The following is a 20,866-nucleotide window of genomic DNA, read 5'->3' on the forward strand; positions in this document are numbered from 1 at the left end:
CTTGTTTTGTGTATCATCATCATCATTCTCGCCCCTACTCCTCCCATTTCCACCCTGACTTTTTCATTATTAGCTTTTCATGATCATCGATAAAAAGTTTTATTAACCAGGATGAAATTTATCAGATTGCATTTGTTGTTTTTTCCTTTTTGTTGATTTAATTCATTTGCACGAATAAAATAAACAAAATAATCCAAATTTTAACCAGAAACCATGAAGGTGATCATCATGATCAAGGTTATTAATTCAATCTATTTATGATATTAATCAATAAAAAATAATCATGTTTGAAATGAAATTTGTTATGCAATTACGATCATCAATTTTAATCAAATCTTTGTCTATCTTTTTTATTACTTTTATCTTATACATGATTTATATTGTAATAATAATCATGATGTGATCGTGAAACTAATTGATTTGAAATGGTTCATGTAATTTCAATAGGAAAAGTTTCACATTTATAAATTATAACAATGAAAACCTAAAGAATTGGACAAGAGATACAATTGACACAAGTACCGTTATAAATGGTTGATAGACTTTGTTTTTGTGGGTCAAGAGTTTTTGGTAAAGTGAAAGTTCAATAGTACCCATGATGAATCACCATCATCAATATAACGATGATATATGGAGATAAAGGAATAGGAGGAATCACCAAGTAGGCGAATCTGTGTAGTAGGTGAAAGGGGTAAGAGGATGAAAAAAAAGTTCTTTGTTAAAAGAATATAATTTTTAAAAAGACCAATGGTCCGTAATCAATTTGATTCTCATCTATGTTACACTTTTTCTCCTTATTTCATCATCTTTATTAGAGAAAGAGAAATATATGTATTCCTGGTTATCCTCATCTCTCTCTCTCTCTCTTAATCTTCTTGTTTTTGACCTTCTTTTTTCTCTTTCAAACCTCCATCATCATCATTGGTTAACTTCAACTCGATGAGAAGATGATGGTGAAGATGACAGGGGATGAGAGAGAAAAAGAGAGAGAGAGAGAGGATGAAAACATAAAGGTCAATCTCTTTAGAGTCATTCACAGAGCGAGAGAGAGAGCCAAAGAAAGAAAGAAAGAGAGAGAGAGAGAGAGAATAATGACAAGGATGATGAGGATGATGAAAGAAGAAAAATAATATGAAAGAGAGAAAGAGAGAGAGGGCAGCACTTGGAGTTTTTATCATATTCGATAAAGAGAGAGGACGTGGGAAACTAAAAGGTTTTGTACAGTATCGAAAATAGACAGAGAAATAGAAAGAGAAGAAGATGAGGATGATACATTGATCTAAATGATGATTCTGCTCTGTTTTTATTACAGAGGAATTTTTTTCTTTTTTCGGTTACAATTCATTCAGTTTTACATTCTTCCCAGTTACACTTTCGATATTGTTTGAAGTGAAAGACTTTTTCTATCAATGGTGAATTGTGTTGATATTTATTTATATTTTTCTCATCATCATCAACAACTGATTAACCGTAAACAAAGGTCATCATCTGATTGTGAGGATAAATTTACATCAATGTTAAGATTAATTTGATTGCAACAATCGTCAAAACCCAACAACAATCAAAGGGAATAAAAAAAACAAACTTTAACCCAAAGAAGGGAAAACAAAATGTCCAACAACAATTAACCATAATCTCTGATTTGATTAGTGTTTACAATTGGATAATAAACAAGTTTGATAACAAATTAAAAAGTTAAGGTGATGATGTGATTTCTTTATTAGATAATCTAATTATCATTATCATTGGAATAGTGGATTACAATTTGATTTGATTGTGATGTTATATCAATAAAGGAAATGATTTAATTTCCTCTTCCATTATCACCAATAAAAAGCACTCAATCCAACCACAACATCATCACCTTTCAATGTCAATTGTTGTAACAATTAAGAAGATGAAACTTTCCAGCCAACTAATTAATAACTTCCAATTTTGTGCAGTTTAATTGTTGATCTGTTTCTTTATTTTTCACGCTCTTTGCAATTGATTTGCTTTTATAATACAAATTGATTCAAACAATCAAAGCAACACACAAACAAATACACACACACACACACACAAAATGAATCCATTGAATAAAATGACCATAGGAATACCTAATCCCCACCAAACGTTAACGGTATTCTTATGGTCAATATTAATGGCCTCATTTCTTGATGTGTGTTTATCATCCCATCGATCACATCATCATCTTATGTTTCAAAGTGATTCATCATCTTCATCATCCAATGTTGAACCTCCAATCTACTCATCTTATACTACTCCAAATAAAAGTATCAATTTTACCCATCTAGTTGTTGACCCAGTGACCGGCCGTCTATTTATTGGTGCAACTAACTGGATTTACCAATTTTCCGATGAACTTTCATTGGAAGTGGCCCAGCACACTGGTCCAATTGAAGATTCGCCATATTGTTCAACTTCAGATTGTTCTTCGGTTGAAAGTGTCGCCATTAAGCCAACCAATAATGTGAACAAAGTTCTTCTCATAGATCCTAATTCTCGAATGCTGATTGCCTGTGGTTCGGTTAGACAAGGTTGTTGTCGTCGTCATCACATGGATGATATAAGTCGATTTGAACCATTGGTTGAAGTTCCAGTTGCTGCAAATGATGAAAACTCGTCGACAATTGCGTTTATCGGTCAAGCTTTTTATTATGGGGAAACCGGTGAATCGGTTCTTTATGTGGCATCAACTTATACCCGTCTTGGACCTTATCGTGAATTTGTCCCTGCCATATCATCCAGGTACCTAGAATATGGGCCAAAGTTGTTCACCATTATTGAGAAATCTTTTACCGATTCAGGAAGGGTTGACATTTCAACTCACCTTCGAGACTATTTTCTAGTTAAATATATTACTGGATTTGTTTCCGGTGAGTTTGTCTATTTTGCTGCAGTCCAAAGGAAATCATCACTTCGAGCACTTGAAGAGTGGGGATACGTTTCTCGATTGGGTAGGGTTTGTGCATCTGATGCTGGTTTCCATTCATATGCAGAGATTACCTTATCATGTGTAGATCACGTTTCGGGTATTGATTATAATCTGCTTGTCGGTGGATCAATAGTTCGTGCTGGTCATAATCTAGTTGATTCATTGCGTCTTTCTCGTAATACCGAAGTGTTTATCGGTGCTTTTGTTGCTTCGCGTGATCATACCACACGACCATCAACAAACTCGGCAATCTGTGTTTTCCCAATTCCCGCAATTGAGGCCAAATTTGCAGAAAACATTCACCTTTGTTATAATGGTTCAGTGTTATCACGAAATATGGATTATATTGCTGGAAGTGTTAATGAATGTCCAGAAACAGGGGTAAGAATCTTGACCACGATAAGTTTTCAACATTTCTCAGGATTTGCAATCTCTCACATTCATGATGTTACATTTTCATTCAATTTAAGTGTTAGAGGTTGAAATGAAAGCCAGAGAGAGAGAGAGAGAAATGTGACAATCAAATAAGTAAAATAGACAGGGAAAGACAGACGGACAAGGAGAGAGGTGGGGAGAGGTTGAAGGAGGAGGAAGAGAAGAGGAAAATAATGAAATAAATGAATAGGATGCTAAGGAAACCACTAATATAACGGTTACTATTTTGTATGTTGAAGGAAAAGTAAATGATTTTATTGATTCCTTTTTGTGTTCTGTGTGTATGTTGAAGCTCTTGCTACTCTTGAGCTGAGCAAAGCAAAAAGTGAGATGTTCAAGAAGTTGTAGTGATGATGATAATGATGATAATAACAGAGCGAGAGAGGGACAATCGTGTCAAAAAGTTTTGCTAAGGGTTGATGGTTGGTAGCAGCAACAGTATGATGATAGAGACAAAATTGAATGGGGAGTAGGATGAGAAGAGCATATTTGTTGTTTGTGAAGGCGAAAGGTTTCCTTGCCCTGGGAAACCCAACAAAAGAAAGACTGAAAAAAGAGACTATTGAATTAACGGGAAGATGCAAGATGATGAGGATGATAAAAGCAAAACTGTACATCACTATCTCTCTCTCTCTCTCTTACTTGTCGCTATTTGGATGTGATTTAGTAATTGACAACTAGAGAGATGATAAAAGAGAGGAATTTGAATGTTCATTGTGATACTTTTATATAAACTACATTCTCTGAATGATTCTCATGGAAAATTTTCTCTTTCTTTTTTCTTACTTTTCTTTTCCTTGACCAATGTCCATTACCGATATTCAGAGAGCCGGAAATATATTAAACTTTTGCAATGAAGCATTAAAATTAAACGGAACTTTACCTTTAACAGTTAAACCAGTTCTCACCTATGATAATACAAGTTTAACCGGAATCACTGTAACCACCAATGGTCAGCATACAATTGCCTTTCTAGGAACTGCTTCCGGTCAACTAAAAAAGGTAAAAGTCTTTGACAATAAATTTTTTATTCATCTCATCAAACTATCAATATTCAAATGATCGCAAACATATCATTTACAGTTCTATACCTAAACTATCAAATTATTACAAACAATCAGTAGCAATTAATTGATGATTGAAATGGTGATAAAATTGATCTTCAAGTTGATTAGTTAATTGGTAACAATTTAAAGTGTGTGTGTGTAAAAAATAACGTTAACAATTGAACTTAAATTGGTTACAAACAAACAAACATAAGATTAACTTTAACTGTTTATAATCAGGATATTAAAGACATTGATCAATAAATCAATCAATCAATTAACATTTTCAGTTAGTTAATCAAATGAAGTGTCTAATTTTGTTTCTCTCTGGTTATTTATTGATTGTACAATTGAATCAAATGTACAATTAATTGATTAAACATTTGAGGGTGGGAAAAGAAACCACCTCAACTAAACAAACTTTGACAATGACAAAGTCAATTGATTCAATGTACATTCAACTCTTACCAAACTTGTCACATGAAATTATCATCATTACCAACCTTGGATTAATCCTTTCACCCTTCATCCCATCACACAGCCACTAACATGATGATTTTAATCATGATTGAACTTTGGAATATTTTTCAGCGGGAAAATATTGTCAGAACGATAATTAAAACTCCCTATTGGATAATTTTTCGTTTTATATATTCAATATTTTCATGTTCTCATGAAAGTATTGTATTATATTATAACCTGAGAAATTTAATTCATTTAAATTTTTCGTACTTTTCCCCATCCCCTTAGGCTATAAAATCATTTATCTCTTGAGGTTGATGATTATTATTATGATGAGTCAACAATGATTAGCATAATCTTTCAATTCATTCATTAATTCATTGAGTGTTAGATTAATTCATCATGGTTATTACTGTTTCATGGTCAGTTTATTGAGCTTTCAGTTGAGAATAACAAAACATTGTGATAAAAAAAAATGAATATGATATTAACAAGAGGATATTCAGTCCAATACAATTTTGTATCTCATTAAAAGTAACGGTACTTTTACTGTTATATTTTGATAGTGTTTAAAGTTTATTGTGTTATATATTTTATCATTTGTTTACAGAGCTTGAATCTTTATTAGATGATGAAAAAGGAAACGTTTTTATTACATTTCTCTTGTATCCAATTCATCCTCATCTCTTTTTTCTCATGGTACCTTTCATGATGATGATAGTCAACAATATCTCTTTCTGGTTGTGTAATATATTCATGTGGTAATTTGATCTGCTTGAGATTCACAGAAATATATTATTACTTTTCTTTCTGGCTTATTTTTCATACTCATACTCATCATCATCATTTCTTGTTTATGTTGATGATATTGATCTACTTTGGCTGATTAGATTGATTATCAATAGTTTTGTTGGTCATCATCATGAACTTGGAATATTTCTGAATGATGATGATGGTGATGATGATGATCGGAGATGAAGTAAAGTAAAAAAAATCTCTTCTTCCTATCACTCGACTGAAATACACTAATGAGAAGAAGATGAAGAAAGACTGATGATGAGAAGAAGATGGAGACAGAAAAAAATTCTCTTCACAACTGAATACGATTGATTGATTACTTGTTATCTTCTCTTACTTTTCTTTCTTTTTTCTTTCTTCCATGGATTTACCTTGTCAAATAACGATTCTTTTCATCATCTTTTCCTCCATGAACTTTCCCTCCATTACCATCATCATAAACCCTCCACAACCACCACCTCCATTACCTCCTCCTCCTCCTCCTCCTCCTAAATATCCAATTGATAGCCAGTTATTAGTTGCTATTTTATTTTGATTCAAAGAATCTCATTCAATCTAATCGATTCAGAATCTGAACCCAAAAACAAAAAAGGGTGTGGATGATGATAATGATGAATCATAGAGTGAAAAACACAAAACAATAGCAACAAATAAAATATAATCCATGTAATAATATTCAGAGTGAACAATAATGATAACATTGATATAATAATATAATACACTTCACATTCACCTAGGGAATCATTCAAATCTGTACTTTGATTTGAAGAGAAGCAAAAAAAAACCAATTATGATGATTGTTGTTCAGCTTTTCATCATCATCATCATCATCATCATCCTATTCCACTTTTCCTCCTCTTCCTCATCATCATCCTTAACTATCATTACTTTACAGTTTCCATCAACATGGTTACCAGTAAATATAAAAAGCAATAATATTTTTCCATGAAAATATTACTTACGATTCATAAATACATGAAGTTATCTCATTGATTCTCAAATGATAATCATGATGATAAAATTAAATTGTTTCATTATTATTATATCAATATATTTATCACCTTGGGACTAGAAAATTGTTAAGATAATTAGTAGAATATCTTGAATGCTGACCAGTTGAATGACCCTCTGACCATTGAGAATGCTATTGCATTTACAAATATACACCAAGGAAACAAATGGTTAACAATAAGTGGACATTAACTTAAAAAAACTTTTCTTTCTCTCTCTCTCTTCAATACAATAAACCATGGAAACTAAATTACTGGACAATGGTCACTCTCTTATTTTTCAATTTGTTTTCACCTTATTTGTTGTTCCTATCTTTTTAGTCTAATCATATCCTTATGTGTATACATTTAGAGATGATAATTTATTATATTAGTGTTTGGGTTTCTTTTTTTTTCTTCATCAATGATATCATGTATTAACATTGTCTATGGTATGAGCAGTTGGAATGGCAGAAAAAAACTCCCAGTTGAACAATAACTATAACAGTAACTAGTATATTCATATATATATATAAATAGCTGAATTGTTCAGGTTCCAAAATGATGATTCTGATAAGGTAGCATGATGATAATAACAATAATGATGATGATGATTCCTTTTGCTTTTTTGATATTATTATCAGCACCTTATGGTTATAGTATTTTTTTTTCATCGTCATTATTATTATCATCATCATCTTGCAATGAACAATGTGCATGATAAATAAAAAAAAAGTTCTTGTTGATTGTTCTTGACTCTTTCATGAGTTTCACCAATTGTTGTACTAAATACTCAGTATCTTCTTTATCATCTTTTGTCATCTTAGAGACACTTTTTGTCTTTCTCTTTCATTATCACTGTTCTATCCACTTTTTCTCACCACCCCCTTCATGAAGATAAGTAAGAGAATAAAAAAAAAGTTCTAAAGACTTGAAGAAAAGTTCTTATTCTATCCTCGATTTTTTTTCTTATTCTATTCTTTTATTCAATCATTTTTTTCTTCTTTCTTCTCTTGTCTTCATCGAACCCTTCGTTCTGTGTAATGATGATGATAAGCAAAAAGATAATATCAATAGACTTGATATTATAGCGAGATAATTATGATGAAAGAATTATTTTTCTCCTTTATTTCTTCCTGTTTTTTTCTCATGATATCAGAACTTTTTCCCCTCTTTCTCTTTGAATTATCATCTCTCTCTCTCTCTCTCTCTCTCTTTTTCTCTCTTCATCTTTCCCTTTTGTTTAACGTTTTCTTCCTCAATGAAAAAGTTATTACATTTATCCAATGATTATCAGCATCATTATTATCATTGTTTATTTTCTGATCATTCTGGTGATAATAATAGGGAAAAAAGTTCCAAGCCCAGAATTCATCAGAAAAAGATTAAAATATTATCAACCAATGGTCATTTCTAATGTTACCTTTTATCACTTTGTTTTTACCTTGGTTTATATTAACTAGTTGAAAATGATAATATAATAGTATATTATTGACTTTGTTATTGCTGAGTGATAATAGTTATCATGAGATAATGATGATAAAATTGATGAATCATGAATTCTGACAAACAAGAAGTATATTATCTTAGTAAATAGATTTATTTATAACATGATAATGAAAAAAAGTATATATGATAATGTTATTGATTATAATCAACATATTGCTAGAGAGAGAGAGAGAGATAAAAAATGTCATCTAAATGAGATGAGAATCGATTCTGAATTCAGAATATTTATTCTGATCTATTTTGGACATAAAGTCCAATGAAACTAGAAGGAAATTTATATAAAGTTTGTCATGGAATTTACCATGAAACTATTCTGTAACTCTTTTCCTCTCTCTCTCTCTCTCTCTCTCTCTCTCTCGTTCTCTAATTCTTTAGAACTTTAGTTCTCTATCAACTACTCGAACCTGTCAAGCTCAGTTGTAATTCTGTGTGTTGTTATAAAGCTAAAAAGCTAGTTAAGTAAATGGCTCTCGATAAACTCATGGGAAATAAGAGTAAAGAATAGACAACAACAAATAGATAAGATATTACCAGGGATATGAAATGCTCGAAGAAGATGAAACCAGAAGATGAGAAAGACTCATTGATGATGATGATGATAAGTGACTCTGGTAATTGAATCATGTTTTTATTACTATTCTTGTTGTTATTTGTTTCAATTCATTTTCATCTGTAAACTTTTTCATCTCTCAAAGTGAGAGTAAGGAAAAAAGAGTCTAAATTGTTGAACAAATGATTTTATTTTCATCTAAATTCATTTTAACAATGATACAATTAATATCAATTTAGAGACTATAATCAGTGTCATGGTGATGATGATGATTATTATTATGGTCGTCATGAGATTGAAATAATTAATATTCAGAGAAAACTAGTCGAACCAAAGATTCATATTAAATGTAAAGGAAAAGAAATACAAAAATATATAAAATTATTCTTGCAGAATTTAAATGAATAACCATCATGAATGAATTCACTCATGGAGTCAAGGTTGTTATGTGCTTTTTTGGTGAAGTTTCTGTAAGGTTTTTCGAGAAATTGAAAAAAAATGATTTCATTTTCACTATTCAGGAAAATGAATATAATATCCATGAAAAAAAAAACACTCAGAGATACTCACATGTAATTCATGATTAAGATACAAATGAGTTTCATTTTTTTTTGTTATTCATTCACTTTCTCAGCTAATGATTTACTATGTATATCAATGTTATTGATTAGCAATTTGCAGATTAGATTAATAATTCATGCTACTGAATTATCATCTTAAAGGTAATACATTTAACATGAAACTTAAATGATGATGTAGTAAATATAATCTACCCTTGCCATTAGTTTAACTAATGAGAAAACTGAACTTTTCTCATTTTCATGATTTCATCTTGTTGTTGGTGTTGGTTAATGTTGATTTCATGGTAATAAGGAAGGGAGAAAAAATTTTCAAATGAATTTTCAACATTTAAACCGATACAGATACTACACACTTTGAGTCTTAATTGTTTAGATATTTGGTAACAATAAAACTAATTGTTTCACATTGATTTACTATTACTAACAGGCAATAGTTTTTGGTATAACAATCAAATTGATGTTGTTGTTGTTGTTTATCAGATTAATGATATTGATGGTTTAATATCATTATCGGTAAATTCTGAATGTAAGGTTAAATACCCTGAAGGATATTTTCATGATTCTATTTTATTTTTCATTCCGTTGACTTTTTGCTCTCTTCATCCAGCTCACCTTTTCTCTCTCTCTCTCTCTCTCTCTCTCTCTCTCTCTCGATACTTTTTCGAGTTTTATAAGGAAAGAGTAGGGGTTGAGGACGAGAATTCGTATCGATTATTTTTGTAGCTTCTCCTTTTATATATTTCCTTCATCTTTTTCTACAAGTTCTAATGCTCAATTGGATCTAGATTGGATTATTGCATTTTCTGTCTTCCTCTTTCTTTTTCTCTGACTTTTCTCCTTTCCATCTTCCTATTTTGATAATATCATCTTCATCTTTATCCTGATCTCTTGTTCATGATGATGATCATTCTTCATCTTGACATGAATCCATAAGATATCAAGAATATATTACATCATGATAGGTATTATCTTAGGTACTTTTTTCTTCACTTGAATGGGAAGGAATAGGAGGAAGTAAAGATGATGATGATGATGATGGAGTAAGAGAAAAAAAGAAATAGCTTTTATCTTCTTCTCAATTTGTAGATTCTTCTCTCTAATATCTATGGCAAGTCTCTTTTACTTTAAAAATGCCCAAGGGCATTTTCTTCATCTTCTTATGTTTTTCGTCTTTATAATATCTTCTTCCTCCTTTATCATTTCTTTCTTGATCAATCTTCATGATTACTATTTCTCTTTCTCTCTCTCATTTTCCATGTAATATTTACATTAAGCTCCAGGTTTAGACTCGTTATTTTATCTTCATCTTCATCTTCATCTCTCTCTCTCTCTCTTTGTTATTTGCTGGACACTTGATTGGTTGACCTTCTTCATTTACTGTCCATTTTATTTCCTCTTGGGTTGTTATTCAATGAGTTGGAAATGTTTGGTTTGATTTGGAAGTTGAAGTTGTGAGCAGTTTTTTTCTGTTTTTGTTTCTTTTTTCTCGGTTCCTGATAATCAAAAACACCAACAAACACCCACACATTCACATGTTACAGTTGAAGATAAAAAGTTCAGAGGGAACGATAAACCCATTCAATTAGATGGAAAAACAGTAAAGTGGACAGTAAGAGCGTAACTTGATTACTATTGAAGTACCTGAAGTAATAAATAAAAGTTGTTGTTGCTCATGACAATCAAATCTAATTTTAACCAAACAAACATTCAATCAACAATCAAATGTAAATTAATGTTGATTCAAATTAATTGTTCATCATCAATAAGTCAATCAAATGAGTTCTCAGTGATTAATCAATTAAGATTACACATTACAATCAAATTCCCTGAGCAATAAGATGATAAATTTAATCAATGTAACATTAACCTTGATTGTCTTTAATCACTTTGCTTACAATTTACACAATTAACTGATTAATATCAATTAATTTGAACAACAATCATCTTATTCAAATGATTATCAATTATCAAATTGAATCCTTCAATTGATTTAAATTTGATTTATCACCTACATTTAGATTGTGCTAATGCTTATTAATTAGCTCAATTAGTTGATTAATTAATTGATATATTTACCTTTCTAATTACATATAATAGTTTTTTTTACATAATGGATAATATTATGTGTTTGGATTAATTAATAAATCAATTAAAATCTAATGTGGTGTTAATGAGTTTCGGTTTAGTCAGAAATTTTCAATTGCTTACAAATATGAAAAAGTTTTTAATCACAATTAATTTTGATTGTTTGACTATGTTGTCAATTAAATTTAATTGTGATTAAAAACATTACATTAAACAAACTCGGAGCTAATTGTTTGGACTTTTCCCCCATATCTAATTAGTTAATTAATGTAATAAAATAAATGTAGCCGATAATGATTATTATTATGATTTAAGGTAATGATGTTTGTTAGTAATATTTAATTTGATTTATGATTAACAATTAGAAATCAGTTGAATGAGATGGTTAACTAACTAATCATGGTAATCGTGATTGGTTATAATAATAATAGGGTTAACTTAATGAAAGTTAATTAGTTTTACTAATCATTAGAGCTTAATGAAGGAGGGATAATCTTTATGAGGATAATATTGATACAGATTAAATGATTTGATGATAATTTATGAATTCGGATAAAAGATGAGATTCTCTCTCTCTCAGTTTCCATGGAGATGATGAGATTATCATTGATTTGAATAGCCGATGATTTAGTAAGAAGTGGGAGGAAGATGAGTAGATGAATTAGAATGGTCATCATCCTCCTTCAGAGCAAATGATGTCTTTTTAGTCCATTGGGTAATAATTTGGATGAGAGAGAAAGGGAGAGAGAGAGAGAGCAAACGATAAAAGTTTTCTCTTCGTCTCAAAGGTGGACATTAGGATGGACAGAAAAGGTTGAAGAAATTGATGTTGTTGATGATCATTTGGTGGTGAATTGGATGGTTAATACTCTAAGCTTGAAACTCTCTTCCTGGTTTGGTGATGAGAGATGTGAGATGAAAGAGCTTCAGGATGATTATCAGAATCTTTTTCGTTCTATCATCTTCTCATTGGGTGAATCATTTTTCCAAATCAGATTATCTTTCAGAATAATGATAATGTCCATCAGGCTTGATTTCATCTTTAAGATGTTTGAATAAACAACATGCTCCAATCCTTCACATCTCTCTCTCTCTCTGCAATTCTTATTTAAATCTTGTTGAATAAATGCAAGATGATGATGTATAAACTCATCGAAGGTAAATATTTTCTGGTTATATTTAAATTTCAGGTCACGTTGATTTATTTACATGGAAAGAGAAAAAGAAAAGGAGAAACTGAAGATGATAGAGAGAGAAAGAAAGAAAGAAGAGAGAGAGACAAATGGAAAGATTTGCATTTACCTAAGAATTTGCTTATCCTTTTCATCATTCTTATCTTCATGTTGATCATCATTATTATTATAATGATGATGATGCCTTACATGATGTCAACCTCAAGCCACTTTCATCATCATCATCAAGATAATCATTATCATTACCATGAATGTTATGCAATTGGAATCAGAATAATTTGTTTCATCATATTTTTTGCATTTTTTTCCCTTCTCTCATCATCATCTCTTGTAATTCTGTAAATTATACTTTATTTAACATGATGATAATGATGATGCTATTATTTTCATAGAAAATTACATATTTTGCATTTCATGATATCCACCAGTCCCAGGGATAGAGTGGGAGGATAAAAACGTAAGAAAAGTGAGTTTGTGAGAGAGAGAGAGCATAAGATTACATCATGCAATAGGCTTGAATAGTACAAAATCTGTGCAAAAGTTAAGGTTGAATTTGCATTAGTAGATTCATATTCTGATCTGAGTATATTTCCCTTTTTCATGATATTGTTCATTAACTCAACCACCCATTTCTAACCTTTACCACCACCACCACGATAATCATCACAACCACCACCTCCTCCTCATGATATAACAATTTATCATGAGCATATTAAGTTTAGCTTGACTATTTTTTGACATTGTTTCAGTTTCTTTTTGATATTCCTACTCTCTCTCTCTCTCTCAATTTCATTCACTGAATCAAATCAGATGAATATTAATTCACATTTTATGTTACTAAATTGACTCAGAAAAAAAGGAAAGTTTTTTTACCGTTATTTTCATTATATATTGACAATAAATGAGTCTCTTATTGTTAAGGAAAAAGAAATGAGTTTCAGTCATGAAATATTTGATTCTTTCTATGGTAAAAATTTTCCTTCTCTGTGAATATTACCTTTACAATTAAACTCATTTGACTGAACTCACAATGAATTGAATGATTACTGATACAATCATGAAGATATGAACTCTATTCTCAATGAATCTCATGAGAATGATAAATAAAGTCAATTAGTACTAATGAGAAATTACTTGCTAATCTAATCCATGCAAATCAATTTCGTGATAACTTTTGTAGCCTTTTTTTTAATATTATATTTACCATAACCAGTAACACCAACCAGTTATCATTGATTATCATTAGTTGATTATATTCATGAGTATCAGAATCAGTGTCATGTCAACTAGCTTATCATCATGATTATCATATGATAATAACTAGTCCATAGTTTATATCCATTTAGAATAACAAAATTTAAGGTCAGTGTCCATGGTAATAATTTATTATGATTGTTGTTGTTGTTGTTGTTATGAAAATAATGATAGCGAAATAAAGTATGATAGTGATTGTGATTGTGAATGCTAGATATTGAATACTTTAATTCAGGTTCGTTTCCATGTGGATGTCACTTATTGAACCTAATTTTTGAATATGGGAAACCTTAGTTGGAGAGAAGTTTTTTTATTCGAAATGTAAAATAATCGTAGAGAAGTTAGAGAGAAAAAGGTGTATGACGATAGGACTGAATTTTTAGAAAAAAATCAAGTCGAAACTTTGGAAAACTGAATTTGAGGAGAGAGAAAAAAACTCAAGTTTCATGGAGGAAGAGAAAGAACAGTAAAATGAAGAGATGAAGTGAGATTGTGGATGTTAAATGATCGCTTGAAGAAGAGGAGTTGGAATGAGAGAGATAAATGCAAACAATGACATGGAACATGGTGGAAAGACTTATAAATCGTAGAGAGAGAGAGATTAAGAGGAAGAAGTTAAAGTAATATAATAGTAAAAGACATTGGATAGAAAACGCATTGAGCTCATAAAGTTGTTATCCTTATCCAAAACGATCTAATATCTTTTTTCCAAGTAATAGCTTCCAAATAATGACTTCTTTATACCTCCCTGTCTCACTCTCTTTCTCTCTCTCTCTCTCTCTAAAACACATTCACTCACTATTTCAATCTCAATCCTGATGACTGATTTACTTTATCTTCCTCATCCTCCTTTTTTTCTCGAACTGATACAATATCTAATGTGTTATCAATATAATACATATACTATCTCAGTATTTCCGGATATTTGAAAAAAAATTGTTTCCTTCTTTAAGGTATTTCGCTTCAATGAAGCATCGCCATAAAGTTTTACAGTAATATGTTGTTACTTAAAGGTAAGATGATACAATGGAACTTCATTTTCCACCGTTTTCTTTCATTTTTTTCCTCTCCTTGTATCTTTACATCATCGAATTGACTCTCTACTATCCATTTATCTCTCTCTCTCTCTCTCTCGTTCTTCATGTCTGTCTGTCTATGTCATTGTAATATCAATCTAGAAGAAAGATATTGAGAAAGAGAGAGAGAGCATCGTTTTCTTATCTTTTTCTTTCATCTGAATATTCATGTTGAATGAATTCAGGTTCATTGATAACTGAACAAACTCACATGCCTCTTTCTCAGGGGAATTGAAGCTTATCTCATTTCTGTGAAAGGTTTCTGTGTATATTTCCCGCTGAGGTTGACTGATAGGGTAGAAGTGTGTATATTTCATGAACTTTTTTTTATCTATTACATGAAGATTCTGGTTTTCTGATCTTTCCTCTTACTCTTGGCTCATCACTTTTTGCTTCTCCTTTCGTGTTCATTTGATTAAACATTTTTACCATTGTTAACTGAACATTTTATATACTCAGTATATGCTCATAGTGATCATTGGTCAAGTTATGATATCGATGATGACTGAGTATCATGAAAACTGATAAAATATTTTACATTCTCAATGATTCCTGGTTCAATTGAAGCTCATTCTCAACCAACATGACTCTGAATTTTATGTTTATAATTTTCAGTTGGGGAAATGTTTACACTGGTCATTTCTGGTCATCATGATTATTGTCATATAAACATTTGAATGAATGAATAAAATGAAATCAACATGACGAACAAAAAAAAGGTGATATGAATGATAATGATGTTGATGGAAATGTGAGATTCAATTCATGGATTTAAATGATTTTCACCATCGTGTTAGAAAATCACATGTATATACACACATCAGAATCTAATCATGATCATGATCATGATCATCTTCATGATGAATGAATAGAAAATTCTAAACAACATTAAATTTTCTTTTCCATTTAAACCATTGGAATAGAAATTTTATTTTTTCTCTTCCATTTTTTTTCCTCGCTGACCATTAACATTATTCGTAACAAATCTTATTGACCATGAATCATTAATACGATTCCAAATGATTTGGCTCAGATTCCATGTAAAAGTGAAGAAAATTTTCTCATTTAAGAAATTTTTCCATCGATACAACTATTATCAGATTAGAATTGAGATTGTCCACCTTGAGAATAGTCTAGAACTGGTCACCCTTTTGTTCAATGTCCGATTCCATCAATAACTATGCTGATTCTCCGTGTGTTCTGTTTGATTTGGAAATGGAAACCGAATCAGTAAATTGTTAAACAATCGACTTGAAACTTTTACCTCTCACATCATTTACTTTCTGTTTGGAGACATTTAAAAGGTTATGATGGAGAATGAGAGTGGAAAATGGAAGGTAGAATATCAAATTTATGCCGAACTTGAAACAGAAAAATGGAAGATGAATATTCGAGCAACTGAGAAAATGTTTGGAAAAATTCTCTCTTTTTGTTGCTTTTTCTTTATCACCTTTGAATTGCCATTTTTTTTTCTTCTTACTCTTCGTCTAATGTCATGATATTTTTCCATGAAAAAGTTCGTAAACTGAGTAATAGCAAGAATACCAATGAGAGTTTCAAAACATCAAAAAATCATCAGAAGAGAGAAGTAATCGAAGTAAGGAGATTAATGTACAAAGAACGAAGATGAACCAAATCGAATATTAAATCGAACGAGAAAAGTTAAGGTGGTAGATTTTTTAAAGAATCGGTGAGTTTGTGAAAAGAAAGTGAATCATAAATGAACATCAAAATTCAGTTCAAATTCTCAATCTGAGTTGTTGAATTTTAATGTCATCGAATTGAAGTTCATCTACTCTCGTCATAAAACATCATCATCATGGTTAAAGTTTGATAATAAGAATTAGACAGAAAAAAAATTGATAGCGAACGAAAAAAAAACAAATCAATCTAATCATTGGGCATATGAATCGATTATGATTAGAACTTTTTTCTCTCGACTTTTTCGTCAACGTTATTTCATATTCACCAGTTATTATTAATCCTGAGTTTCCAATGAAAGTTGGATTAACTGTCAATTGAATTGATTATCCTTTTCTACCATTTCCCAATCAAGTTTATTACTGTTATATAATAATAATAATTGTTAGTTATGGTGAATTAGTTACGATTAAATTATGTGCATAGTTAATGATGTTACTTAATCCCTTTACTTGATTAGTTTGTTGTTGATTTAGTTTTTATATTTTCATTAATCCTCTTATTAATTTTTTCCTCTACCATTATCAGAATACAGAACTTTGAGTCTTGATTATCTTCATGTTTACCGTTTGCCCGAATTTAGGTCAACTTAGCATGATGACCTCTCACATGTTAAGGTTATGAACTTATCCTTTTGTTTTTACTCTTATTTATTACCTCATGTTCGTGATGTTTATATTGAACATAAATATAATTTAGATTCAAGGTTAACTGGTATCGATTTTCATTCCAATCGATATTACAATGAATCTCCAATCAGCTGATTCTAGTAATAGTTGAATGAACTTTTCTATCACACACTTTGTTGAAAGAAAACAATCAATCATGATTAATATTAATTATGATCAATAAGATTCCTGCGTTGAATTTGTATTATTAATCATTATCATGGTAATGATTTAAGGGATATGAGAAACAATTGAAATGTTTCAATGAAAAACTTTTTTTATTCATCATGATAAGTGAATCAATTAATTGCTCTGAAAGTGGCTAAGGTTAAATTTAAGTGAAAATGATTAACAATTAATCACACATTGGCTTAATTGTTGTAAATTGGTTTTATGTTTAGATATCAATTATTATATTACATTAGTATAATGATAATTTGCATAATCATTGAACCATCATGATATTCATTATGTTGAATTTGTATGATGATGAAAATAACAATAACTCAATGAAAGTCATGATAAATTTTTTCTTCACCCTGATTCAGGTTCATGTAGTAAATTGAATGAGGTTGAAATTGATTCAATTGTCAACTTGTTTATATGTATTATTTTCATCATCATGATAGGATTATAATGAATTATCATGGTGAAAGTTGAAAGTTTCATGGTAACAACCATGATAATTACATAATATCATCATTAGTTTTCCTGGTAATGAGTTGAAAACATGAGACAAATATCATTTATCATGATGAAATTGAATGAAATACTTTCCACCGATTGATATTTAAAAACAAATACAGAATGAACTGAATTTTTATCAATGAACTTTTACCAGAATCATGATGATTATTTTATATCTGTTCAATGTGACAGTTTTTGTTCATTCAAATTGATGAATTTTCTGAAACATTCCTGTTGCTTATGAATCATTATGAGATATTTGTTGAACTTTTCTGAATCCATCTATGAATATATTTATTTGTACTTAAAATTATTAATGAAGACAACGAAACAATCAAATTAATATATTACTCTGATTGTTGATAAAAAATCAATCTGAATGGATGAATAATGAATGATGAACTAACATGTTCATGATAATTGAGTGTAATATTTAATTCAGATGATAATATCTTGAATAGAAATTGAGAGAGAAAAATTTTCTGATTTCTTTTCCTTCTTCAATTGAGAAAAGTTCTGAATAGTTACTCAACTTTTTAAGATTCCAATTTTCCATCTCATTAACTGAGATAAATACATCATGTTTTTAGATTCTCTCAAAATTCAGGATTGGGTGAAAGTTGGAAATTTGAAAAATAGTTATTATTAACTTTTCGTTGTTGATAATAATAATTTTCATGATAAAAGTTAACATCTAAATTAAGAGTTGCCATTGGAGGGAGATGAAAGTTCATTTAAAATCATCAACTACCATGGTAACCATGATGATGAGTAGCAAAAATGTTGAAACGTTAAAGAAAATGTAATTATCAATCATGAAGTAATTATAATCCTTTATTGGTGAATTAACAGTAAGGTCAAAAGTTCTGGATATTGAATCAGAGAGAAAATTAAATTCTGCCAAAAAAAAAGTTGAAAAGTTACCATGGTTACTCCAAATAGGTAGATAAATAAAATTTCATGGGTCAGGAATGAGTTGAATTCTGTGAAACCAGATTAATATCCCATGGATCAAGCTGATTTACCCCTAACCTAATTCAATGAATTTTCATAAATTATAATGTTTACAACTGAATTTTCAGTCAAAGATCATTAGCCTTAATATTATCTCAATCAATGAACTTTTTTTATGATTATTGAATTTGAATCATGTTTTATATTATTACGAGTAGTTGATATTTCTGAACTTTTTTCATTATTATTTTTTATTATTAACTTTTCATTTAGAAATCATGAAATTACCCTAATAATAATAAACTTTACCGAGGATATTTATGAATTCAGTGTCACGAAAGATTAGATTTAATGAAAAGAAAAAGTTTATTATCCTGAATTAATAATATTACGAGAGCTGAATTGGATGCAACTACTTGAAACGATACTTACTATCATGAAATTGAATGAATCAAAATTTCGAGAAAGTAAAAACAATTATTACCTTTGTTATTTTTCATGGAAAAATAGTTGAACCATTTTAAATTGATAACTTTTTATCCATGTTCCAAACATGTGAATATTTATCATGATAAAATCTCACTAACATGGAATGTGATTGGGGAGGGAGAGAGAAAATTTTTCTTCAAATTTTCTATTTTATTTTCTATCTTTTTATTTGCTCCCATTTTCAGAACTTTGATTGAATTTGATAACTAATCAGATAACTAATGGTAAATTCTCATTCTCATTCTCATGTATATTATTTTTTACTCAGTTGAAAAATGACATTTCCCTGAGCTCTTTTATCATTCCGATGTTAATATTCATTTTATATCATGGAACGTGATTGTACCTTTAGCTTTTCGTCTTACGAAATGAAAATTCTTGATTTCAGATTCTTTCATTTTCTCTAACTTAAACTCATGGAAGTTGGAACATTTTTACTCTTCTTTTTTTCTCAAATCTTCTTATTCAGAATTCCCTGAGAATCAGATATCTTTTTCTCTACTTTTCTTTTGTTTTTTAGCTCCTCTCTCTCTCCCTAAATTACAGATTAAATTTTACCTTTCTCTTCAGAGAATTCGTCTGAGGTTATATACCTTTTTGTGCTCATGAATATCATGGGATGGAAAAGTTTCCATGGTAAACATCAATATGATGGAAAGAGAAGTCGAAGAAAAAATGAAAATCAGAGCCAATCAGATGTTCACAGAATTCAATGTATCAATTTAATAATGAATACACTGTGTGTATGATGAATTTTCATTCAATCAAATTAGAATTACTTTTTAATTTGACTAATCTAAATTACTATTATACCAGAGTCACATGATTATGAATAAATTCTGATTTCTGATTAAGATTAGATTCAAATTTGGAAAAATTTACTTTCCCTTTTTCCAAGTTGATCAATGAAAGTTTCAAACGAGTTGAAATTTGTACAAATAAATTATTGAGTTGATACATGATTTTCTGAATCAATACAAACACATCAGCTATCAGAACTTTCAAATTATCTCTTCAATGGATCATGAATTCATTTAATACCAATTGAACATCATGTTGATAGTTACTGAAACATTTGAAAACTTTGTAACGGTAAAATGTGAACTAACAACTAGAGACTCGATTTTTGAACCATAATCAAATATAATTGTTCCAATAATTTAATTGTAATTAGATTCTCGCAATTATCATTTACGAGAAATGATCTTCTTTAATTGCATCAATTTACTTGAAAATAATTGCGATCGTAACTGTTAATCAAATGTTTCATTAAACTTTCTTTTGCTAATTTGGTTTTACCAGATCGAAACTTTTAGATTACAATTTGTTAATTATTTCCAATTAACAATGATTTTTACATGTAATTTACATCAATATTACAACTGTATTCCAATTGCTATTATAAACATGAACAATCAATGTAATACAATTGAATATTTAACTAAATTGTT

At 29.8% G+C, this 20,866-nt stretch overlaps 1 protein-coding gene across 1 annotated transcript in view; it reads left to right on the top strand.

Moving 5' to 3' along the window:
• The first annotated feature begins 1,173 nt into the window (after positions 1-1,173).
• LOC128398106 (plexin-B-like) overlaps positions 1,174-20,866 on the top strand; it is a 49,948-nt gene continuing 30,255 nt past the window's right edge. The window contains 2 exon segments of the mRNA XM_053358919.1: positions 1,174-3,319; positions 4,199-4,375. Of these exon segments, the coding sequence (XP_053214894.1) occupies positions 2,066-3,319; positions 4,199-4,375 (1,431 nt within the window). The 5' untranslated portion in view covers positions 1,174-2,065.

Source organism: Panonychus citri, unplaced genomic scaffold (genome assembly GCF_014898815.1).
Source record: "Panonychus citri isolate SS breed McGregor unplaced genomic scaffold, ASM1489881v1 Contig00045, whole genome shotgun sequence".
NCBI lineage: Eukaryota > Metazoa > Arthropoda > Arachnida > Trombidiformes > Tetranychidae > Panonychus > Panonychus citri.